Below are 25194 nucleotides of genomic sequence, written 5' to 3' on the forward strand. Positions count from 1 at the left end.
GCTGTAACCCGACTCCGCGCCCGCGGGGGGCGGGAGCCGAGCGGAGCTGCGCCCCGGCCCGAGTGCCACATCACTCGCCCGGCCGCCCTACCCGCCGCCCACCATGCGGCCCCCGCCGCCGCTGCTCCTCACCATGCTGGTCCTCACCGCCGCCCGGCCCGGGTGCGAGCCCGCCTGGGGCCCCGAGGGTAAGGCGGGACCTCCCGGCCCCCGGGGGTGGAACTCAGCGCCCCCGGAACCGCCAACTTTACCCCGCGTGACCCGGGGCTCCAGAGAACGTCCCCCAAGTGGGCACCCTGTGAACCCTGGATCTGGGGGTCTGCACAGGAAGGGGTGCCTGGTTCGCTGAGCGCATCCAAGCTGGGATCCCGGGGTGGAGCGCACACGCAGGTTGGGGGTCAACGGAGATGCCCAGCTCTCGGCACCCAGGGCTCCAGCAGGGGCTTCTTCTCGGGTCTGGGCACCGCGGGCGGAGGGGGGTGGAGGGGGTGTCCTGCAGGTGGGGTCCGAGGGAGCAGGTGCCGGGACTTTGCAGGAAGGGAGGGCATCCGAGGTCCCCAGTCCTTCCAGGAAGGGGGCAGTCTCTGGACCCCTCCCTCCCAACTCCGTGATGTGGACAGTGGCGTCTCCAGAAGCTGGTGCAGAGGGCCAGGGAGGGGGTGCGGTCCCTGATGGGGAAAGGGGGTGCTCCTGGAGGATTCTGGGGGCAGGGGGACGGTGGGACTCAGGGAGCATCCAGGGGCTGCCCCCCTGGGAGGGTGATGGGAGGCACCTGGGAATGGGGGTGGGGGGCGGGGACAGGGGGCCAGCTGGGGCCTGGGCTGTGGTCCTCACCACACTGCCTTCTGGGTGGGCCTCAGTTTCCCTTCACATTGAAAGGTGAGGGTGCGTCTGGTCCACCGCCCTCAGGGTCCTTAGTGGCAGACACCTGTGACCCAGATGGCCGGGGGGGGGGGGTTCCCTCCCACACTGGGGTCTGGGCGTGTCGGATTCTGAGTCTCTCAAGCGCCGGAGGTTTGTGGACACCTGAGAATTTGCTGGCACCAGTCAAGTGGGTTGTGCCAGGAGCAGAGTCCCTGCAATGTGCCAAGCCCCTCTCTCCCTTTCCTTCTTTCTCAGCTCAAGTTGAATTTTCTCTCCACCTCTGTCCCACCTTCACCTCTTCCCTCCCCGCTTTCTACAGAAAGGCCCCAGGCCGGGCCGTGTGTCTGGGTGTGTCTGAGTGTGTGCCCGCACTTGTGTGCACACACGGGATGCAGAAGGTCATGCAGAGGGTGTCATGGATGGAGCCTCCCCCGAGACCCCAGGAAGTGTCCACTATTATAGGCTTGTCAGGGAGCACAGACCCCCTCCTCCAGGAAGCTCTCCCTGACCTGCCCTTTTCCCAGGGAGAAGTGCAGACCCTCCTCTGGACCCAGGCTGCCCCTTCTTCACCTGGAGGCTCGGGCAGGTTGGGTCTCTGTCTTCCCCTCCATGGCGGCATCAGTGCCTTTTTCTAGAATAATCCCTTTTTCCAGTGGGATCTCCTGACAGTTGAGCATGTGTGGTCCATGGAAGCCCAGCGCCTTTTCCAGACCGCAGAGTGACGAGGGCAGGGCTGGGCAGCTTTACTCCAGGCTGCTATGTCCAGGACTGTCCTTGTCCTTCCTGTCTTACTATCCATGGGCTCAGAGCAGGCAGGCCTAGACCCTCCCCCTTGCCTGTCCCTTGCCTTCCTCCAAGTCTTTATCAGGAGCCTGGAATTTGAGGCAGTTTCCATGCTTTGAGGGGCCACGCAGGTCTGGGTTCAAATACTGAATTCTCTGGACCGCTGTGTGTCCTTGGGTCGATGGGCCGACCTCTCTGACCTCATTCTCTTCTTGTTGCCCATCTAAGACACCCCGACCCCCGGCAATCTTGCTCCCTTGGTTGAAGACACGCTGACACCTTGTGGTCAAGAGGTGTAACGGTCACGTGTGGACTGCTCAAAAGCAGCCTTTGGACAAGCGCTGTCCAACACGCTGATGCCAACCCCAAAAACATCGCCTAACGTTTCCCAAAAGCTACTCGAAAGAGATAATGAGAAACAGGTGAAATTAAATTTAAGAACGAATTTTATTTAACCTGATATATACACAATATTGGGGCTGCCCAGGTGGTGCTAGTGGTAAAGAAGCTGCCTGCCAAGGCAGGAGATGCAAGAGACCTGGGTTCCATCCCTGGGTCCAGAAGGTCCCCTGGAGGAGGGCACGGCAACCCACTCCAGTATTCTCGCCTGGAGAATCCCATGCACAGAGGAGCCTGGGGGCTGCAGTCCGTGGGGCCCTAGAGAGTCAGACACGACTGAAGTGACTTAGCACGCATGTGCAGTATCGTTCCGGTGCTTTGTCATCAATATAAAAATCACGAATGACTATTTTGCATTCCTTTTTTAGTGCCAGGTCTGCAGCTTGGTATTTTACACCTGAAACACACGTCTGTTTCAAGTCACGGCATTTCAGGTGCTCAATGCCCACGCGAGGCTGGTGGCTACCATCCTGGATGGGGTGTCCTCTCGACCCCACCCCGGCCCGAGCTCCCCCAAGGCCCCCAGTGGGGCTTGCTTGTTGTTTTGAGTCCCCCAAAGATATGTTGAAGTCCTAGGCGCCCTCCCCCATGCCTCTGACTGTGACTTGACTGGGACCCGGGGCCTTTGCGGGTTTGGCTGCATTAGGAGGAAGGCGCAGGCTGGGCTCTGAACCCCGTGACTGCTGTCCTTGGAAGAAGGTAGGAATTTGGGCACAGCACACGGGAAGGAACACGGGTGATGGAGGCAGGGATTGGGGTGATGTGGCCTCAGTTGAGGGTTGCTGGGGGCCCAGGAGGACTCTTCCCCGATCCTGCGGAGGGGCGTGGCCTGCCAGCAGCTTGATTTCGGGCGTCTGGCCTTCAGAACCGGGAGAGGATCAAGGCCTGTTCCACCAACCTGTGGGTCTTTGTTACGGCCGTCCCGGGAGGTAAGCCCGCCGTCTCTCTCTTGCTCCTGGTAGCCACGCTGGAGGCGTCAGTGACCTTGTCAGTACATGCTGCCCCCCTGTCCATCCCACTGGGCACTGCAATCTTGTGGGTGGGTCACAAGGGGCCGTGCCCCCCTCCTTCCTGGGCCACCCCGAGCCACTGTGTGCTGGGCCCTCAGTAGACCCTCACTAGACCCTCACTAGACCCTGCCGTCAGCACCCCCTCGTGGGACCCTCCAGCAAAATGGTGCCAAGTCGCCCAGTCGTGTCCGTCTCTTTGTGACCCCATGGACTGTAGCCCTCCAGACTCCTCTGTCCATGGGATTCTCCAGGCAAGAATCCTGGAGTGGGTTGCCATTTCCTCCTCTTGGGGATCTGCCCAACCCAGGGACAGAACCGGCGTCTCTGGCATCTCCTGCACTGGCGGGCGGATTCTTTACCACTAGCGCCACCTGTGAGCAACAGTGGGTACTCCTGTTATCACCCCCATTTTACAGATGGGGAGACTGAGGCCCAGAGAGGAGCTTAATTCCCGAGCTTCAGCTTTCTCATCTGTGACTTGGGGAGGCTTGAAGCCACGTGCAACCAGGAGGGATCCGCTTGTCAAATCCACTCACGTCCAGGCAGCTGAGTGGGCCTGATGTTTTGAGGGAGCTGGCGTGTGGGTAACTGCTGTGTTCCGGCCTCCTCCGTCCGCATTTTCCTGTGGCCAGCAGACGCCCCCGGGCCAGTGGGAGTTCTGCTCGCCAAGTCTGAGTGCGTCTTCAGGTTTGCCCCGCTTGGCTCTGGCCTGGCACGCGGCGGGCGCAGACTTGGCATCCGGATACAGGTGTGAGGAGGGGTGGGGCCTTGGCGGGAGCCGTTGATCTGGGGAGGCCTGGGGCTCCTGAGCTGACAGGTGTGGCGTCGCACGGGTCGGTGAGTGTGAATTCTGTGTGTGAGCACTGGGCATGAATGCTCCCAGGGGGGTCCAGCTCCGACTGGATCCATTCGTATGTTCCCCGAACGCAGATGGGCAGATAGCACAGTGTCCAAGCAGAGACCAGGGCGGTTTCCTGTCCTTCCTTTATTTCCATGTTTTGGTTTGTATTCATGCCTCCTCGGGCTGCAGAGGGCAGTGGACGCAACCTGGGAACAGCTTAGACTGGAAAGGCTTGGAGTCGGGTGATGGGAGTCGGGCACGTGCTTGGAAGTTGCCAGGCCAGCAGGGGACTCAGGGCGCCTGGGGATCTCACCCACCGCCAGCCCCGTCCCAGCGCGCGTAGCAGGGGCACCCAAGGCGGGGTGGCGGGCAGCTGCAGCCCTCTCTGTCATGTTGAGGGGCAGCCCTGTTGCCTGGATGCTTCAGGAAAATTGCCCGAGTGGTTCCAGCCGGCTGGGACACCTGGAGTCCTTGGTGACAGGGCGCCTTGAACATCTCCTTCCCTCGACGGCTTAGGGAGTTGGTCCGCAGGGGGTCGGGGGCTGTGGCTGCCCCATCCTCGGTGGGGGAACCGTGGTCTGTGTCGGGGGTACTATGTGTAGAGGCGGCTGCTCCGCTAACCTAACAGGACCCCCCACCTCTATCCCCCCGCTGGGGGCTCACGTGTGCTCAGGCAGGCTTCCGTGACCCGGGGTTGTGAAGTGAGTCCCTACAAGCAGCCTCCATCCTTGTTGGACCGTGGTCCAGGCCTGGGTTCCAGATGAAGACTGGGGTTGGGACACTTCCCCTATGGTCCCAGCTCCTTCCCCGCTCTGCACCCCCACCTCCCTCTGCACCCACTTCTGATTTCTTGTTTCCCGCACTTCCACCCCCCACCTGCCCATCCACCGCACCAGCTGAGCCACAGATCTGATTTCTGTCTCTCTTGGCCCTCCCAAAGCCCTCGGGTCCTGCCTCTGATGGGAGGCGGGGGGCACCTGGCCAGCGGCGTTGGTTGATTGGTTTCAGTGGGCTTCCCAGGGTCTCACTGTTGGTTCACGTGTGCGGGGCTTGGGCAGGACCCTGGAGCTCACAGTTCCAAGGACAGTTTGTGGGTACGTCCTCGTCTCAGGAAACGGGCCGGCCCACTGCAGGCTATCCCGGAGGGGAGAGGGCCACAGCCCGTGTGAGTCTTGGGGGGACGAGGAATCCCGAGGGGTCAGAGTCGGGGGTGGGGGGCCTGGTACAGGCTCTGAGGGCTGCTTGGTAAAACGTGGGAATCTGGGGAGAACTGGTTCAGCTGCAGGAAGCTGGAATCGGCCCCAGTGGATATATTCACACCGCGACAATTGGCCAGCAGTCCAAGTCAGGGCTCTGCCTTCTGTTAGGGAAGCCGAGTGACCTGAGACTCAGTCTTTCCACCCGTGGGATGGGGGGGACGGCCACGTGGACATCAGAGGGCGGCTGTGGCAGGGAGGGTGGGGGTGCTGGGGGACCGGCTCTGTGAGGAGCAGCGGGATTTGGGGACGATTGACAGTGTCGCCCTTTCTCTCCACAGGTGGATGCCCCGGGTCGGCAGCTGCGGACAGCGGTACGTACCTGGACCGCCCGATTTTGTTTTGTGGGAGTGAATGCAGGCCCTCCACGCTGTCGAAGCCTTTTGGGGGGCAGAACCTGGGGTTCTGCAGTGGGTGATGAGTAAGAGGTCCCGTCGATCAAACGCAGACCCAATGAAAAGAGCAAGAAATCAGGCAAAACGAGAGAGGGAGGCCCTTCCCTCTGTGCAGTTGGGCTCCCACCCCTGGCTCTGCCCTGGGCTCCGGGGGGGGGGTCTCTTCCATCCCTCCCTCTTCATGCCCCCACCCCAGGTGGGCTCGAGGAGGTCTGGGGTCCGACCTGACGTGCGCGTGTGCTGCGCTGGCTGGCTCTGCACCCTGTGTGTTCTCGGCACCTGCTGAGTCCACGGCTGGGACAAGCCCCTCCCCGCCTGGCCCTGAGTTCCTCGTCCCTAAAGTGAGGAAGGGAGCACGGATCTCCTGGGATATGGATCTGGTGTATCGGAGGTGCTCAGGGCAGGCATATCTTCAAGGCTCCTCCTGCCAGATTTGGGTGTTGGGGTATTCTGAGCAGGACTGGATTTTTTTGTTTAAGTGAAAGTGAAAGTGACTCTCTGCTATTCCAGGGACTGTATAGTCTGTGGAATTCTCAGGCCAGAATACTGGAGTGGGTAGCCGTTCCCTTCTCCAGGGGATCGTCCCAGCCCAGGGATCAAACCCAGGTCTCCAGCATTGCAGGCAGATTCTTTATAAGCTGAGCCACCAGGGAAGCTGGTAAAGAATTATTTTTTTCTTTTTAAGTAGGACAATATTTTTGCTGAACAGAACTCAACCATGTGCCTTAATGAGGCAACCCCTTGGCCGGGCTGGCTTTCCTGGGCCCAGTCCATGGACGTGGAAGCTGAGACCCAGAGCGGCCTGCCGGGCCCTCTCACGGGTCGGCCTGGGGGCCGTCTCTGGTCCTCCCAAAGGCCGTGGCTCCCTCCACTGTGGGCCTTGTCCTGGCTTCTCCGTGCCGCCCATCCCTGCAGGTTCCGGTCCTGAGTGGGGTCGGCTTGGGCAGAGTGGCGCTTACTAGGCAGGCGTCTGAGCACATCCTGGGGGGGAGGTCATCGTGGGAGGGAGCGCCCCGATGACCCCGCCGTCCCCCCTCCCACCAGCCACGTGCGTGGACCTGCAGCTCCAGAGCTGCAGCGACGTCGCCTACAACCGGACGGCCTTCCCCACGCTGCTGCAGCACCGGTCCCGGGCGGCCGTGGAGTCCAGCCCCGAGTACGTCCTGCTGAGCGTGCTGCATCACCTCCTGGAGGGCCAGTGCAACCCCGACCTGCGCCTGCTGGGCTGCGCCGTGCTGGCCCCGCGCTGCGAGGGCGGCCGCGTGCGGAGGCCCTGCCGCCACGTCTGCGGGGCGCTGCGCGAGGCCTGCCAGCCCGCCTTCGACGCCATCGACATGGCCTGGCCCTACTTCCTTGACTGCGGCCGCTACTTCTCGGGCCCGGAGGAAGACTGCTATGACCCCCTGGAGAAGCTGCGAGGTGGGCTCCGGGGGGGCCCCGCGGTGGTGAGCGGCTGGGTGGCCGGGCGGGCCCACAGGACACGCGTCGGGAGGGCAGTGCCTCGGCCAAGGCGGAGGCCCTGGGCGCAGGATCCCGGCTGGGAGGGCAGAGATGTGAGGGGCCTGAGTCCTGGGTGGCACTCTCCCGCCCATCAGAGAACCATGGGGTACTGGTGTGGGGGAGCCTGTCCCACTTGAGGCCTGCCTGGCAAAGCCTGTGATCGCCTGTGGCCGCTCCTGAAAGATCACACGTGGGATGTTGGCTGGAGCAGCAGCCAGACGTCTCAGAGCGGGGTCCGGGGAACCCTGTGGGCTCAGGGAAGCCGCCCGGAGGGGCTGCAGAAATGGGCTTTGGTTTCTCAGACAAGTGAGTGGAGATGTGGAATGGGCAGCCTGGGGTGGTAGTGAGCCCCCCGTCTCCGGGGGTGTGCAAGGGGCTCCTGGGGGACACGTGGCTGCAATGTGGGGGAATGGGTGACGAGTGCCTCTGCAGGCCTCCCTGCCCGCTGGCTGGGCTTCCTGAGTGAGTGAGACGGGATGGCTGCAGTAACAGTGGGAGCCTCAGTGGCCCGCGAGGAGAGCCCTCTGTGCTGGCCCGGATCGCAGCCCCCGGGTTGCATGCAGCACCTGAGAGCTGGGAACGTGGCTCAGGTGACTGGGGATTTAAGTTTGATTTTCCTTGATTGTAATGAATTTGAGCTTAAGTGCAAATAGCCACCCGTGGCCAGTGTGTGACACCAGGCGGTGTGGGACAGTGGCTTCCGGCGTCTCACGTAGTGACGTCACAAAGCTCCCAGGGAAGTCCACGTGATCTGGGGTCAAGTGTCACACACGCATTGTCTCGTTAAGACCCCACAGTGTCCCTGAATACGGGTGCCGCCGTTTCACAGATGACCAAGTGGAGGCTCTGGGAAGGCCACCAGCAGCAGGGTGGGGGCTGGTGTGAGCCAGGCTGGCCACTGACGGATGGATGGGTTGATCAGTCCACGCACCTGATGGTTCTCAGGTGCCCGCTGTGTCCACGGCTCCCAGCTGGCAACCAAGGTGGTGGGGGGTGGCTCTCAGGGGCGCCTCGGGCTGGCCCCCAGCGAGCCCTGGCTTCCCGCTCGGCCACTCACTGGCTGTGCAGAGCTCGGGGCTGATCCTGGAGCTGAATCTGGGAGGGAGATGGGAGTGCCATCTACCTGCAACTTCTTTGTAACTCAGTGGTCCATGGGCCGCACTTTACAGGCAGACAGGGACTGTCCGCCCGGGAAGAGGCAGGAAGTGTGGCCGGGTGGGGCCTGAGAGGCAGAGGAAAGGAGCCTGACATCGCTGTGGGGCCAGGCCCGCCTGCCCGCCCCGGGGAAGCCCGCAGAGTGGGCTGGAGGGAGTTTATTTTGGGCCAGTCTGCCACCAAATTGCTGGTTCCGTCTGCTTTCTTCTCCCTCAGAAACCATTTTGAGCAGAAACGAAACCACAGGGCAAGTGAGACGCTTGGGAAAACTGTCCACTGTTAGTGCCCCTGCCCTCCAAGACCAGCCCGCTGGGACCTGCATCTTCCCGTGCAGATACCCCACGGGAGGGGGCGGCAGGGAGCCCCTGGGCTGGTCTTGGGGTGCTCCTGTGAGCGGGAGGGGTCCCGCCAGCTGGTCTGGGGATGGCTGTGATAGACAGCCTACCTACGCCTGGAAGCCCAGACTGTCTCCTGAGCAAGCTTTGCAAATTTGGGGGATAAAGCACACCTTTGCTACCCCTCTCCCTCCCCGCTCCCTACCCCATCACCGCCTGACGCTGACACCCGGGGACACAGAATCACCCGAAGTCAGAAGGCAGCCAAACCGCGGTTTTCCTTGAGGACCCTGTCCCTATGCCTCTGCCTCGTATTCTGCTGCTCTGTATGTTACAAAATTTCCAGACTAACCACATACGCCTGCTCTTCACCCATGCTAGGAGCTGCGTGACTGTGTACGCCTGCTGGGGGCTGTGACTCGCTGCCCACGTCAGGCTTCACAAAGGGAACTTTAATTACAAACGCAGACACATCATGTCTGGGGAGCCATCCAAAGGGCCTGTGGGGGTCCCGACACCCCAGGCTCCCCAGGGCGGGGCCGGGGGTGGGGGTGAGGGCCGCGGCAGCCCCGAGCTGACCCCTGGTGCCCGTGCCCACCTCCCCCTCCGCCCCCAGGAGGCCTGGACATCGAGGAGGCACTGCCCTCGAGCTACCCGCACACCTTCATTCAGTTCACTCACCACTCCTACGCCCAGATGGTGCGCGTGCTGAAGCGGACGGCGGCCCGCTGCGCCCACATCTCCAAGACCTACAGCATCGGGCGCAGCTTCGACGGCCGGGACCTGCTGGTCATCGAGTTCTCGAGCCGGCCTGGCCAGCACGAGCTGAGTAAGCCGCTGCCGCTGTTGGTGGGGGTGGGGCAGGGTGAGTGGTCTGGGCTGGGAGAAGGCACCGGCCCGCTTGGCCTTGGGGCACACGAGCCGGTTCCCGGTCCTAATCAAAGCCCCCCATGTTTGGGGGACGGGGTGGGTGGGGATTTGGGGCTTGCCGGGGGCACTGGGGTGCTGGCCACATCCCACCAGGCGTGTGTGCCGACTGCCACAGCCACGCTGGGCGTTGGGCAGGAGGCGGCCAGGAGGGTCATGGCCCTGTGAGTGTGGGCTGCAGGCGTCGCGGGGCTTGAGGTGAGGGGTGTACGGTGACCGCAGGCCCGTCGGGCCTTGTGCGTCTCTAGTGAAAAACTTAACTGTGCGTTTTGTTGTTTCTGCAACCTTGCCCTGGTGCACCTGGACTCCAGGCAGGTATGTGGGCGCTGGGTCCTGGTCCCTGACAGCTCCTCCTTTGAGTGGCTTGGTCCGAATTCACAGAGCATCTTCCCATTTATTTAAAACCCAAGTCCATTTCAGCTCCTAGGAGGCTAGGTCCAGTTTGGAGCTGGGGAGCCACGTGGGAAGGGCTGGATCTTACTGTCCCTGGAGCCGCGCTCTTGCAGGCCTCAGGGCGGTCAGACCCTGCCCCAGTCCTGGTTCACCTGCCGTGACTGGGAAGGCCCTTCCGGCCTGCAGCGCAGATGCTGGAATAAATGACGGTGAAGCAACTTCAGGGGCAGGTCAAGGAAAAGGCGCTGGGCTCCGGGGTGGGGCGTGGGGGTCCGGCCCCGGAAACCCCGATGTTCTGGCAAAGACTCGGCGCCCTGGCTGGTTGGCCTGTTTCCTGGGAGGCAAAGATGAGCACCCTGGCTCTGGGGCACCAACAGCAGCTGGGCACAGGGTCCCAGGCCTTCTCCCCGGCCCCTCAGCTCGCCTGTGCCCAAGACCCTGCGGGTCGGACAGGATCAGTCCGATCTGGCCGTGATCAGTACCAAGTACTGAAACATGGCCCTCGTCTTGACAAAGCGGCTCCGGCCCCCTTTGCTGGTCTGACTGCGCTCAGCCCAGTTTGCATCTGGGTGGCTTCTGCAGCATGGACTTCGTGTGCCCAGAGCCCCATCTCCCATTGGGGGTCAGAGGCCATTGAGCCTCACCCCTGCCTCCAAGGCCCACCCTGCCCGGCTCCCCCTCCAGCTCTGGGCTGAAGGCGGGACTCGCTCTTGAGTGGGCACAGCTGTGGAACACGGGGGTGGGAGGTGTCCTTTGTGAGGGGCCAAGGGCGGTGACTGGTGTGACGGCCTCTGGGGCATCTGTGTGCTGGGGTTGTGGGAGGGACGGGGCTGCACTCAGCCTGGGAGGGAGAGGCCATTTTCCATGTGTTCTGTGCGGGGCTCAGAAAGGAGAGGCGACTCATCCAGGGTCCACGTTAGCAAGACCCTGGGCTCCATCCACCCGTCCACGTATCCACCCATTCTTCCACCCATGTATCCTTCCACCCACCTTCATTCCTTCTTTCTTTCCCTCCTTTCTTCCATCCTTCTCTCTTCCTTCATTCTTTTCCTCCTTCCACCCAGTGATCCTTCCACCCACCCATCTTCGAGCCATCCTCATCCATCCATCCATTCTTCCATTCACCCTTCCATCCAGCCATCCTTCCATCTGTCTTCCTTCCTTCCATCTACCCACCTACCCATCCCTCCATCTATCCATCCCTTCACTCGAGGGCCACCTATCTTCCCGTCTAAGCACCAGTGTCCACTCTCCTCTATTGCACAAGTGCAAGGAGTGGCCGTGAATGAAATTCACACAGGCTGATGATAATCTATATGATTACTAATCAATTATCGTTGATCCATCACACTAGTATTTAAGGTTCTACATCACTGTTGAGCTCAACGAAAGTGGTGGCCTTGATGAGACCTCATTAATCACAGAGACACTTGGGCCAGAACAAGCATGAAACGGTTCCATAACAACAGGCTGCCCTTGCCATGTGGGCCCTCAAGTTTCCAGGGATCCCGGAGACGACCCCCAGGTCACTGTACCCCCTTCCACCCACAGTGGAGCCGGAGGTGAAGCTCATCGGCAACATCCACGGCAACGAGGTGGCAGGCCGCGAGATGCTCATCTACCTAGCCCAGTACCTCTGCTCCGAGTACCTGCTGGGCAACCCCCGAATCCAGCGCCTGCTCAACACGACCCGCATCCACCTGCTACCCTCCATGAACCCCGACGGCTACGAGGTGGCGGCCGCAGAGGTGAGTGCCCCCAAGCCAGCTCCACGGCTGCTGCCTTCCACACGCCCCGTCCGTTCACCCACTCGCAGTTGTGGAGGCTCTGTGTACCTGCCGTGCTGGGTAATGGGGACTCAGCGGGCATTCATACGGACAAAGTCCTGCTTGGCGTGGGGACCGATGATGGTTATTCTGCGGTGGCTTAAAAGGCGACCTGCCCTGTAGAAACAGGATGAAACAGGGGTGGGCGGGAGGAGCCAGGGCGTGCGCTAGCCAGAGCGGAGGGCCTCTTGGAGGAGGTGACCCTGAGCAGGGCCTGCAGGGCGTGGGCAGTGAGCTGTGCATCTTTGATGTGGGGCACCCCAGGCGGGGCACAGCCAGCCGGCGCGGGGCCTGAGGTTGGAGGGCCAGCCTGGAGGCCAGGGAGTTGGCTGATGAGCTCCAGAGTTCATCTCATGAAACCAGAGAGAACCCTGCCCGCCGTGACTCTCAGCCCAGCCTCGTGCCTCCGTGGGCATGCTGACCCCTGGCTGGGGGCCGTCCTGTGGTTCAGGGTGCCGGCTACAACGGGTGGACCAGCGGCAGGCAGAACGCACAGAACCTGGACCTGAACCGAAACTTCCCTGACCTGACGTCCGAGTACTACCGCCTGGCCTCGGTCCGTGGCGCGCGCAGTGACCACATCGCCATCCCCCAGCACTACTGGTGGGGTAAGGTAGGAGCCCGCTGCCGCCCTTGAGGGCCTCTGGTTATTCCAGGGACCCTCGGGGGGTCCTGCCCCTACTGAAAGCACCCAGAACCTGGCAGGTGCCTGGTGATGGTGCGTGGGAGGGCTGCCTGGAGGAGGTGGCATCCTCAGGAGGTGGGGGAGGAGAGTTCCAGGCCCAGGATGGGCACTTGGGGAACACCCCGTGGGGTGGGGCCCGGGCGGAATCCTAAAGCTCGGGTGTGGGGCTGAGTGATTGGCAGGGATGTGCCTGGCCCCTACGACTGTCTCCTTCCCGCCCCCCCGGGCAGGTGGCCCCTGAGACAAAGGCAATAATGAAGTGGATGCGGACCATCCCCTTCGTGCTCTCAGCCAGCCTCCACGGGGGTGACCTGGTGGTGTCCTATCCCTTCGACTTCTCCAAGCATCCCCAGGAGGAGAAGATGTTTTCTCCCACGCCCGACGAGAAGGTGAGAGGCTGGGCGGGTGTGCGGTGGGTGGTGCCCTCGGGGGGCCTGAAGTCCTTCGGGTCCTGAGGCGAGTGAAGCCTTCCAGCCTTCTGAACCATTTGGAGCCTTCCAGACCCAGCTCCAAGCCCCCTCCTCCAGGAAGTCTTCCAGCCAGCTCCCTCCCTCCCTCCTCTGGCCGCCCCACCTTCCATCAGTGTCTCCTCTGGGAGCTCCTGGGGTGGGGACCCTGGCTGAGTGCCCTCCCCACACAGGCAACCCCATGTGTTACGTCCCAGGGGAGGGCGCGGCCCCGGGCGGTGCCGGCAGAGGGCAGTACTGTGCTGTGCATGGCGCCCAGCCGGCTCCTAGCGCCTCCCCACTGTTGTGGGCAGGGCGGTTTGCTAAGGGTCAGGCACTTCCCTGATGGCTCAGCTGGTAAAGAATCTGCCCGCAGTGCGTGCGGGAGACCTGGATTCCATCCCTGGGTTGGGAAGATCTCCTGGAGAAGGGAAAGGTTACCCACTCCTCCAGTCTTCTTGGGTTTCCCTGGTGGCTCAGCTGGTAAAGAATCTGCTCGCAATGTGGGAGACCTGGGTTCGGTTCCTGGGTTGGGAAGATCCCCTGAAAAAGGGAACGGCTCCACACTCCAGCATTCTGGCCTGGAGAATCCTATGGACAGTCCACGGGGTTGCAGACAGTCAGACATGACTGAGCGACTTCTTTCACTTCTCAGGCAACCTGGGAAGCAGTGGGGTCCAACTAGGAGTTCTGGTCACCTGGGCCCGGAGGAGGCCCGTTTCCCCCACTGGTCAGAGCAGCAGGGGATGAGACCTGGGATGCTGGCTGGACCCCTCTCTGGTCACCTTCTTCCCTTCTCCGGGGGCACCCCCTGCCCTGATGGACACCAGAGCTGGCCTTCTGGAAGGGCATGGGAGCTGAGGAGCCCGAGGCCAGGGAGGGGGAGCGAGCTTTGCTGCGTCACCCCCTGGAGCTGAGTTGCGCAAACTGCCCTGATGACCCCCAGCCCCCAGGGCCGTTTGTGCCCGGCTAGGAGCAGGAGTTTCCCACCCTTGCAGGAGGACGGAGCTTGCAGGTCTTCCCCTGACCAGCGTGGGGAGGCTCCAGAAGGTCTGAGCCAGGTCACTAAGGCTTGGCCACTAAGCGGGCCCGCTGCAGGTCCAGACTCAGGGCCGAGGGACAGGCCTGGCCGCTGACACCTTCTCAGACCTTCCCCACGGTACTGGGGGCAGGGCGGGGAGCGTGGGGCGGGTCCTGGATGGACAAGTGCCCGGGTCGGCCCCCATCTTATTCTGCTCCCGTGGTCCCTCAGGGGTCCCCCCTGCCTCACCCAGCCCCCTGAGGGTGCGGCAGTTCTCCCCCAACCCACCGCCGTGAAGAGGACGGGGCCCTGAGCTGCAGGCCCTCGCCTGGGGGGAGATGGAGCCAGACTCGGGCAAGGACGAGGAGGTGTGGCCTTGGCCAGGACAGGGGGCTGCCCGGGAGGCCGGGGACAAGCGAGGATAGGGTGTATGTGTGTGTGTGGGGGGGCGGGGGGCCCACAGCCTGAGGGTGGACTTTGAGAAGGGCGTCCTCCAGGGCCAGCCACCCCTGTGGAGCTGAAGAATCAGGTGGGGACACCCCCAGGCTCCCAGGAGTGCGGCTCAGAGCTGTGGGCAGTGGGAGCTGGGGGGCCAAGCGGGCACAGGCTGAGCCCGCCTCCTGCAGCACCGGAGGAGTTCTGGGGGGAGTTCTGCTCACCTGGGGGGCTGCACTGTCTGTGTGTCACCTGTGTGTCCCCAGTGACTGTCCCTGCCCGCATCCGTTTTGACACCCCCCGCCTCTCTGTCATTCATCACATGCCCAGTCACTCAGCCACTCACCCAGTCCCTCACCCAGTCACCCACTCACTCACCCACTCACTCAGCCACTCACCCAGTCACCCACTCACTCACCCATTCACTCAGCCACTCACTCAGCCACTCACCCAGTCACCCACTCACTCACCCATTCACTCAGCCACTCACCCAGTCACCCAGCCACTCACCCAGTCACCCACTCACTCACCCATTCACTCAACCTCTCACCCACTCACCCACTCACTCACCCATTCACTCAGCCCTCACCCACTCACCCACTTACTCACTCATTCACTCAGCCACTCACTCATTCACTCAGCCACTCACCCAGTCACCCACTCACTCACCCATTCACCCAGCCACTCACCCAGTCACCCACTCACTCACCCATTCACTCAGCCACTCACCCAGTCACCCACTCACTCACCCACTCACTCACCCATTCACTCAGCCACTCACCCAGTCACCCAGCCACTCACCCAGTCACCCACTCACTCACCCACTCACTCACCCATTCACTCAGCCATTACCCAGTCACCACTCACTCAGCCCACTCACTTCACCATTCACTCAGCCTCTCACCCAGTCACTCACCCACTTCACCCACTCACTCAACCAGTCACTCACCCATTCACTCAACCTCTCACCCACTCACCCACTCACTGACCCGCTCACTCACCCATTCACTCAGCCTCACCCAGTCAACCCACGCACTCACCCACTCACTCACCCATTCACTCAGCCCTCACCAGTCACCACTCACTCACCCACTCACTACCCTTCACCAACCTCTTCACCCACTCACCATCACTCACCCCCTCACTCACCCATTCATCAGCCTCACCCAGTCACCCACTCACTCACCCACTCACTCACCCATTCACTCAGCCCTCACCCAGTCACCCACTCACTCACCCACTCACTCACCCATTCACTCAACCTCTCACCCACTCACCCACTCACTCACCCCCTCACTCACCCATTCACTCAGCCCTCACCCAGTCACCCACTCACTCACCCACTCACTCACCCATTCACTCAGCCCTCACCCAGTCACCCACTTACTCACTCATTCACTCACCCATTCACTCATCACCCAGTCACCCACTCACTCACCCACTCACTCAGCCCTCACCCAGTCACCCACTCACTCACCCCCTCACTCACCCATTCACTCAGCCCTCACCCAGTCACCCACTCACTCACCCCCTCACTCACCCATTCACTCAGCCCTCACCCAGTCACCCACTCACTCACCCCCTCACTCACCCATTCACTCAGCCCTCACCCAGTCACCCACTTACTCACTCATTCACTCAGCCACTCACTCATTCACCACTCATTCACTCATTCATCACTCAGTCATGCATGTCCTCATTCCATCACTCATTCGCTCACTCACTAATTCATTCACTCACTCATTCATTAACTCACCCACTCACTCATCACCTCCCCATTCACTCATCACATACCCATTCACCCACTCACTCACCCATTCACTCACCCACTCACCCAGTCATCCACTCACTCACTCATTCATTAATTCACCCACCCACTCATTCATTCACCCACACAGTCACTCATTCACCACTCATTTACTCAGTTTACCCACTCATTCACTCATTCATCACTCAGTCATTCATGTCCTCATTCCTCACTCATTCACTCACTCACTAATTCATTCACTCATTCATTAATTCACCCACTCAGTCACTTATTCACCCATCCACTCATTCACTTCCTCCCTCCCTCACTGATTCCCTCAATTAGTCATTCATTCACTCAGTTACTCACTCATTCATTTATTCACTCACTCATCACATACCCATTCATGCACTAATTCAATTACTAATTCACTCACTCACTTATTCATTCATTCACTCACCACTCATTCATTCACTCACCCATCCATCACTCATTCATTTCCTCACTCATTCATCGCTCATTCACTCATTAATTCACCCGCTCACCCATTTATTCACTCATCCACTCATTCATTCATTCCCTCCCTCCCTCACTCATTCCCTTACTCAGTCACCCACTCACTCACTCACTCACTCACTCACTCACTCACTCACTCATACACTCACTCACTCACTCACTCATAGACTCACTCACTCACTCACTCACTCCTACAACCAGCACACGCCTAGTACCTGGAGCGGTGCCGGCTTCTATGCTTGGAGCTCTGCAAGTACTCCTGGAGTGGCTGGCTGTCTCCCCTGTGCCAGGCCTGCACCCCCTGTGGCTGTGGCATCAGAGGGCAGGGTCAGCATCTGGGTGAGGCCGTGTCCTCCAGGCAGCAGGAGCCCCTGGGCACCAGGCTCAGGGTCTCTGGCTCTCAGGGGCAGACGCGTGAAGATGCCTCTAGGGGCGAAATCCACCTCAACGAGTCCCCACAGAGTCAGAACACCAAGCGCCTTCCCCACCAGCCATCAATCACCGATCGATCAGCCTTCAGACCTGCAGCCAGCGGTGGTCTCTGTGGAAACCAGGGTCCCAGGAGAGGCTTGGGGAGTGGGGGAGCAGGAGGAGGGCCTGAGCAGGATGTCCAAGTCACACCCCCAAGCTTCCCTGGTCCCCAGTGGATGCGGGCTGGTGCCTCAGGGCAGCATTCAAGGCTCCTAGGCCAGCCAGGGCTGCCTACCTTGCCCCTCTGTCCCCCTACACACTTGCCCCTTCTGCCAAAAGCCTGCTCCCAGCCCTGCTCAAGCTCTGTCCTGCTGTCCAGGCCCTCCCTGGCCCAGCCCACCCTGCAGTGGGAAGGAGCTAGTTTATCCAGGTCCCTGGCTGGCTGGCCCTTCTTTCTGACCCTGGCCCATGTTCCTGGGCTCCAGCCAGTCCATGTCTGCCCCTCCTAGCAGCCCACTGCATCCCATCTTGTTTCTTTGGGAGTGATCATGATCTCTGTGTCTTCCCCACCCACCCACACCTGGCACCTGGGCAGAGCTCCTGCCCCCAGGGCAGGCCTGATCCCAGCCAGCCTGGGGCTCGAGCACCCTGGGGTGGTGGGGACTTTCTCTGCTCTCCTGAGGGGCTGACTGACAGGTGACCGGAGGCTCCAGGGCAGGATGGAGAGAGACCCGGAGGGAGGATCTGGAGGGCAGACCTTGGAGAGGGGCAACCCCACCAGCCAAGGTCCGACTCTTCAGATGGGTGGTGGGTACCAGAGAGGTGGGTACCAGGCGGAGTTCCAGAAACAACCCCAAAAGCACCTGGGTGCCTGCCTGAAACGGCTGATGCTGACCACAGGTGGCAGCGGCTGCTGGCGGGATGGCAGTCCTCGCTTGCTGACCTTGGTGACTGCAAGATGCCCACAGGCTTGTATTTGGGGGACTTGGGTTGTGTCTGTGGGACCAAGTTGAAACTGCAGCCTTACCCCGAGAAACTGGATGCATCCTTCTCCAAACCGCAGGCCCTGGGTCTGAGTCGCCAGGAGAGACCTCACTCTGGCCTGGAGCAGCTGCTCATTGCTGACCCCACCTGCCCACCTCCCCTTTTCTTAAAGAAGGGTCCTCATGAAAGGACACACCTCTCCTGGGGTCCGGGGGCCCTTAACAGGCCCAGGGCAGGCTCACTGCTTATCCATCTGGACCTTGCTTGGAGCCTCCACCCTGGGTCAGACCTGTCTCTGGTACTGGGACATACAGGTGGCTGAGTCCAGTCTAGGAGGAGGACCTGGGGCCTGCGGGGGTGAGGGGTGTCATGAGGGGAACTCTGGGCTGGGGGAGGCCAGTGGGGGAGGGGCTCTGCATCCCCCCAGGAATCCGGGCCACCCTCCAGGCCCTGCCCCCAGGCTCCCTCCCGCTCAGGGGGTGGCAGACCCTGAGCTGCGTCCTGTGTGGGACCACCAGACGCAGTGGAAACTGGGGACAGGTTATGGCAGCAGGCGGGTGGGCTCCTGCAGCGGCTGGTGTCCCCTGGGGAGATGAAGTGGTGAATACCATAGACGTTCACGTGGGCAATGAAGGCGGTAAAAATGAGACCATCCCAGCCCCCCACTTCCCCACCTGCTTACCTCCAAGGCCTGCCCTCTGCACAACGGCAGGAAATGCTTCATAAATTGCAAAACCAACCTCCAGAATCCTGCCAGCGTCCCTGCAGGGCGACCCCTTCTCGAGGGGAAGCCCACGCTCCCTAGCCTGGTGTGCAGGGCTCCGTGACATGTCGGTGTACCCACCTCCGAGCCTTTGCACATGCTGGGCCCGCGGCAAGGACACCGCCCCCCCCCCCACCTGAGCTGCAAGTGTTCCCTGCGGCGGTCCCGCCCACAGGAGGTACCTTCCGCCTCACCCTCCGCCCCCAGCTCAGAGGGCATCCCGCAGGGCGCCCACCTCAGCCCTCGCGGGGACCTCTCCATCTCCCTTCCAGATGTTCAAGTTGCTGGCCCGAGCCTATGCCGACGTGCACCCTATGATGATGGACAGGTCAGAGAACAGGTGTGGGGGCAACTTCCTGAAGAGGGGCAGCATCATCAATGGGGCGGACTGGTACAGCTTCACCGGAGGTGCGCGGGGCTGACGGTGCGCGGGGTAGACGGGGGCGGGGCCTGGGTAGGGGCGGGACCTGGGGCGGGGCTGGGCATGGGTGTGGCCTGGATGGGGCGGGGCCTAGACGGGGCGGGGCCTCGTGTGGAGGCGGGGCCTGGGCGGGCCGGAGCCCATGGGAGCCGAGAGGGGAGGCGCGGGGCCCAGGGCGGGGCCCGGGGCGGGGCGGAGCGCAGCTGGCCTGGGGAAGGGCTAGACTGGGGGGTCAGGGCTGGACTGGGGCTGGAGAGGGGGAAAGTTCCTGTGTCCTGGAAGGGCCAGACTTCCTGTTGCCTTTTCTGCTGTTTACTTAATGGTCAATTACCATCTCATGATACCACCCGTGACCAGTTCGCCTTTTGCGGGTTTTGTAGGATTGCTTGATGGAGTACAGGATTGTCCGTGAAGCTGGAGTTTTAGAGAAGTGAGGAAGGGCATTTAGTACTATATAAATACTAAGGTCCAACCGTGTGGGATGTTCTTACAGTGAAACTGTATTCGTTGTTTCTCTGAAATGTGGGAGCAGGTGACTCCCTGCGTCATGGGGTCCCTGAGGGCTGAGCCCACAGGCCTCCATGTGCTGCTGGCCACCCCTCCACGCTGGCATGACGCTGAGTATTCATGTCCCTTGACAATAAGGGAAATTGGGCTCAGACAAGACTCAGCATGTGGCAGAGCTGGGACTCAGCCTGCCTGTCCCCCGACTTCTCCTGGGGGCTGGACAGGGCGGCACCTCAGCTCCTGTTCCAAAGCCATGTTCACCCAGCGCCCCTGCTGCCCGTGGTGGCACATGTGGTCCTTCCCCAGAGGGGGCAGTGCGGCTTCTCTCTCTCCAGGACCCAGACACATGGGTCCCCTGATCCTCGGGGGGAGGGCTTCAAGTCTCAATCATGACCTCTCAGTGGGGTCTGTAAAGGGCCCACTGCGGGGCTGAGCCTGGGAGAGGCAAGTCGGGCTCCCCACCCACAGGGCATGAACTCAGGAGGGTTAGGGGCCAGTGGCCAGGGACAAAGGGGCCATCTGTAGCGGGTGGGGTGTGGCTTCACTGAGGACTTGAACAGTAACTCATGAAGGGTGGCTGCTGGCTGCCAGGGCTTGGAGGAGGCCCTGAAGCTCTGAAGGTCCAGGCCCCAGAGCTGCCTGGAAGCTTCTGCTGTACAAGACCTCCCATGCAGTTGGGGTAGAGGGTAGACTCGGGGTTGGTGGGGGGAGACGGTGGTCAGACCAACCTACTCCAAAGCCTCTGCAGCCTCCCAGGTCGGCCATCAGCCTCCCTGGGCTGGGCTCCCCCAGAGATGGAGGTCATAGAACCTTCCTCCCTGGACTGTTCTTGGGACTGTCCAGGTAAATGGACGCTGTTATCAGTTATCAGGCTGGGGCAAGGGCCACAGCTTGGACCCCAGGGTCATGTGTGACCCCTAGCGTGAGCCCAGCTTCTCTGCTGGAGGTGGGCGAGTTCCTTACCCTGCGATGGGCCATACAGATGGTAGGGGAGTCCGTGGATGGGGTCGTCAGACCACTTGTTCCCCAGCCCAGTCCCCCCTTCCCTGGGACCTTGGGTGGGAGCTGTCTGCCTCCGTCTGTCCGGCTGGGAGGCCGGGATAGGACCGGCCCCTCCCAGCTGCCCAGCCCGGGGCCCCACTCACTCAGCTGCCCCCACCCCGCTGTGCTGCAGGCATGTCCGACTTCAACTACCTGCATAGCAACTGCTTTGAGATCACGGTGGAGCTGGGCTGCGTGAAGTTCCCCCCGGAGGAGGCCCTCTACACGATCTGGCAGCACAACAAGGAGCCGCTGCTGAACTTCATGGAGATGGTGAGCTCTGGGCGCTGTGCCCCGACCCCACCTGGGGCCTGGTGTGGGGAGGGGGGCCCAGACCTGGGCCCTGCAGCGAGCGACCCCCTGGACTGGGACACCGGACGGTGGGGCTCGGCGTCCACGCGGTCACATGGTTATACTGTACTTGCTTTTTCGTTAACCGTCTGTGTTCATGAGCGAAGGCTCACTGGACCGCTCTCCTCCCCTAGGCCCAGCCTCGGCGTGGCTGGGGATGCCGGGGGGGCATACATCAGGGTGTCCGGTGCAGCAGGGGTCTCTGTGAGGGGAGTGCAGGGGCCCCTGACCCAGCCTTGGAGGCCACAGCTCTCCTTGGAGGAAGGAGGCACCCAGGAGAAGTAAGGGAGGTCATGCCACGGGACAGGGACCCTCTTGGCAGAGGGGGTGGCATGGGTTATAATTCAGTGGGGGTGTTTAGACCATCGAGGGTCCCATGGCCAGAGTGAGGGGCGCAGCCCTGGGAATGGGTGAGCCCTGGCTGGGAGCAGGCCTGTAGGGGACAGCTGGCAGCAGCGTGCGGGGTCGTGAGGCAGGGCCTGGGTGCATCTGCCCCTCAGGCTCGGAGGGGAGGACACGGGCTCCTGGGGTGGGAGTGGGGCAACGGGATTGAGGGGTGACCCCCTCATCATGGGCTGAGAGCCTCCGGAAATAAGCGTGCCTTGAGTGAGGGGGCCTCAGAGAGTATGTCTAAAGTCACCCCTCACCAGACCCAGAGAACCGAGACTCCCGGTGGTCCAGTGACCGTGTGGGGACCCAGTGAGTGCCGAGGTCCCGCCACCCCTCCCAGCCCTGCCCCGGCCCTCAGGCTCCGCAGCATGGACCCTCCCCCCTGCCGGGGATGCTGTTCTGATCTGAGTAGGGTAACACTCGTGCCCGGGACACGGGAACTCAAAATGGAGAGTGATAACGGTTTTGTGAGAAGCCTCTGCTTTTTGCTTCTTCCCGAGCATCTTTAAGAATCATAAAAATAGCGTGTTGCTGCCACGTCCCAGTGAGGAGCAGGCCCGAAGAGAGGAGCAGGATTGCCCGAGGGAGACAGCGAGGGGCTGAGTGCGCAGCACTTTACAATCAGGGCCCCTACCCCCAGCCCCAGCCACGCGGTGTCGAATCCTGCCACCAGCCTGGCTGGGAGATGGGGCCCAACGTTCAGTTGGAGGCACGATGGTGCTGGGGAAGGATAGTGCCGGTCGGGGGTCCCTGGGCTCCCATCCAGGACCACGGGGGCTCTGATATAGCCAGAGGAGGAGACAGAGAGAGAGGGTCAGAGAGTGACTGTGCGGTCCGATGTCATCGGCCACTGGAACTCAGATCTGCCTGCCCCAAGCCCCAGTTCCGTTGTCGAGGTCCCTCCCTTCTAGAAAGATCAGGAACTTCCTCCCAGCGGGTAGTGAGCTGAGCCTCTGGGCCTGCAGCTGCGGCAATAGGGAGGGAGCAAGGCCCTGGATGACAACTGGACATTGTCAGCGTGGGGTCCTCCTTGGCGGCTGTGCCAGCGACCTTGCTGCTCGGGGCCGGTCAGCATCAATAATGGCTCCCAGCCAGGCCTCCTCGCGTGCCCCGCTTTACAGCCGTCTGGTGGAAATGACTTTTAAGGAGCCTTAAATGGGGCTGGGATCACTCTGCGGATATTGCATGTGAAGGCTCCGGGCATAAAGATTTAATAGCAAGCGCGATACTGCGGACGGCCGGGCAGCATGTGGCCGAGCCTGGCTGCCCCTCAGGATGGTCCCCAGGACAGCTGCCCGGGTCTTCTGATAAGAATCTGTCTGTCACGTCCACTGAGGCCTTTCCCCAAGTGATCCTGACCAGGCCTGGGGGGTGGCGTCCACCTCCCTCTGGTTGAGATGGCGGGGGGGGGCATCTCTTCTCCTCTGCCTGAGAGCTCGGCGTGCCTGCTTCTGCAGGACGGTGACCATCCGCCTGAGAGCAGGGACAGACCAAGAGCTCCCTGGAGGTCCTTCTGTGTGTCTGGCCTCTGCTCTCGGGTTAGGGGGCAAGAGAAAAGGCAGACGGTGACATCACAGTGAGATCAGAGCTGGGAGTAAGGAAACCAGGACTGTGGGTTCCCCAAGGAGGCCCCTGATGTGAGCGATCATCGGGGAGGGCTTCCTGGAGGAAGAGGAGTGTGAGCTGTGTCTGGAAAGGGGAGAGGAATAGGTCAGGCGTTGTGAGCAGAGGAAGGGCTGGGATGGAGGCTGGTATCCCTGGGCGGCCCTGGAGGAGGGAGGGGCAGCCTTCAGGGACAGAACAGCTCCCCAAGCTGAGTTGCCCTTCCCACCCAGGCGTCCTGGCCTCCTCTGACGTGAGGAGGGTCGACCTCTGGTTGTTTCCAGCTGATAGAGCCAGGGTGCTCAGCTTGTTCGTTGCACATCGTTTTAGGAGAACTGTGCAGAGGCTCTGGGAGGTGCTTTCTTTGCCAAGTGTGGCTTCTTGGCCCGATGGTGACGTGGGCATGAGCTGCGGGGCGTCTGCTTGGACACCGCCCGCGCTTAGGACCAGCCCCCCGAGAGGGTGGGGCTGCCCTGCCTGCAGCTCGCGCTAATTCTTACTGTACTAATTCTCACTGCCCGAGGCGGGCACAGCAACCCTCTGATACAGACGGGGAGCAGGGCCGAGACACCCAGGTAGCTTGCCCGAGGTCAGAGAGCCGGTTGGTGCCTGGCTGGGACCGACACCAGGGTCCCAACCTTCGGGCCCGTGTCCTCCCGCTGCCTTCGGGACCCTGGCCACACCGGCCCTTGTTACCCAGGCAGGAGGCTCAGATGTGTTCACAGGTGGGCACGAGGGGTCTGCCGCTCAGGGCTCAGGCGATGTTGTCAGCCAGACCCCTCCGAGCTGGCACCGTGGGCCGTTGGCACACGCAGAATGGGGTTGATTGTCACTGGGGGAGGACCCCGGTGGTGGACTCCTCACTGCTTACCCTCACTTCACAGACGAGGGTTTCCCTGGAGACAGGCTGGGCGGGCTGCCGGGCCCTTAGGCGGGTGCGAACCGTATCCCCAGCCTGTCCTTGGTCCGCTCAGGTACACCGGGGCATCAAAGGCATGGTGATGGACAAATTTGGCAAGCCGGTCAAGAACGCCCGGATCTTAGTCAAGGGCATCCGCCATGACATCACCACTGGTGAGCATTTCCTGGGGGCTCCCGCGGGGCTCTGAGTGTGGGCCCCTGCTCCATCCGTCCACTGCTGGCCTGGGGGGAGGGCGGGGCTGGGGGGCCCTGGGGGTCTGTGTCCACCTCGAGCTGTGTCTCCTGCAGCATTGAGCCCAGCAGGTAGGGATACACGCAGGTCCTGACTGCTAATGACCGTCGATGTGGACTCTGCGTTCCTCAAGAAGCGACCGCTGGGCAGACGCCACCATTGTGGAGGGAGCCTGTTAGTTAATATCCCAGAGCTTCTATCCCACTGATAAGCTGTGTGTCCTCGTGGGCTCTGGGTGCCCTCAGGGATTTCACAGCTGGTTTGAAAAATACCCTGTAATGTGTGCTCCTGGAGGAAACAGTCCAGAAAAAGGAGGGCTTGTTAATTGTGTGTGTCCGGGGGGGCGGTGTGTGGAGTGGGATGGACTGTGAAGGCTTCAGAGAGGAGGTGTGCCTAGGCAGGGCTTTGAGGGATGAATAGGAGTTTGACAGAGGGAGGTGGTAGGAAGGACATTCCAGGCCCACGCAGAGGCGAGTGCACCCTTGGAGTCTGCTGCCCTCCAGGCGGATTCCCCCTGGCCCCCAGTGCCCCCCGTCTCAAGGCTGTGTGAGCCCAGGTCCGAGAGCCGCTCTTCTTCCATGTGTCTGCAGCCCCAGATGGTGACTACTGGAGACTGCTGCCCCCCGGGGCCCACATCGTCATCGCTCAAGCCCCCGGCTACTCCAAGGTCATCAAGAAAGTCATCATCCCCTCCCGGATGAAGAGGGCTGGCCGCGTGGACTTCATTCTCCAGCCGCTGAGGACTGGACCCCAGAAGTTCCTTCCTGGGTCCCGGAGGGGTTGGCCCGGAGAGGAGCCCCAGGAGCCCGACCAGGATCCCCTGGGGGCCCGGAGACAGCCCACGACAGGCGGCAGCAAGCCCTGGTGGTGGTCCTACTTCACGTCGCTGGGCCAGCACCAGCCTCGCTGGCTGCTCAAGTACTAGGCTTCCCGGCCCTGCCGGACATGCGGGCCACGTCGTCTCCTGCTCTTGATCCGTCTTCCAGAGGCGTCCCATGAAGCCGCCTCCATCTCATTAAAGTGTTTCTCTTCCCCTC

General features: G+C 61.7%; 1 protein-coding gene across 1 annotated transcript; it reads left to right on the forward strand.

The window, feature by feature from the left end:
- The first annotated feature begins 33 nt into the window (after positions 1-33).
- On the forward strand, positions 34-25194 carry CPZ (carboxypeptidase Z). The gene is made up of 11 exons (XM_043448251.1): positions 34-188; positions 5435-5467; positions 6593-6967; positions 9155-9367; positions 11410-11606; positions 12136-12297; positions 12600-12758; positions 18965-19100; positions 20795-20934; positions 23979-24078; positions 24748-25194. Exons 1-11 carry the CDS (start codon positions 104-106, stop codon positions 25080-25082), a joined length of 1935 nt encoding a protein of 644 aa, XP_043304186.1. The 5' UTR covers positions 34-103; the 3' UTR covers positions 25083-25194.

Source organism: Cervus canadensis, chromosome 26 (assembly GCF_019320065.1).
Source record: "Cervus canadensis isolate Bull #8, Minnesota chromosome 26, ASM1932006v1, whole genome shotgun sequence".
Lineage (NCBI taxonomy): Eukaryota > Metazoa > Chordata > Mammalia > Artiodactyla > Cervidae > Cervus > Cervus canadensis.

Excerpts from the sequence above, each read along its gene's own strand:
- CPZ (XM_043448251.1), top strand. The coding sequence starts at position 104 with ATGCGGCCCCCGCCGCCGCTGCTCCTCACCATGCTGGTCCTCACCGCC. Across the intron at positions 189-5,434 it reads GCCCGCCTGGGGCCCCGAGG|GTGGATGCCCCGGGTCGGCA; the intron begins GTAAGGCGGGAC and ends TTCTCTCCACAG. Across the intron at positions 5,468-6,592 it reads GTCGGCAGCTGCGGACAGCG|CCACGTGCGTGGACCTGCAG; the intron begins GTACGTACCTGG and ends CCCTCCCACCAG.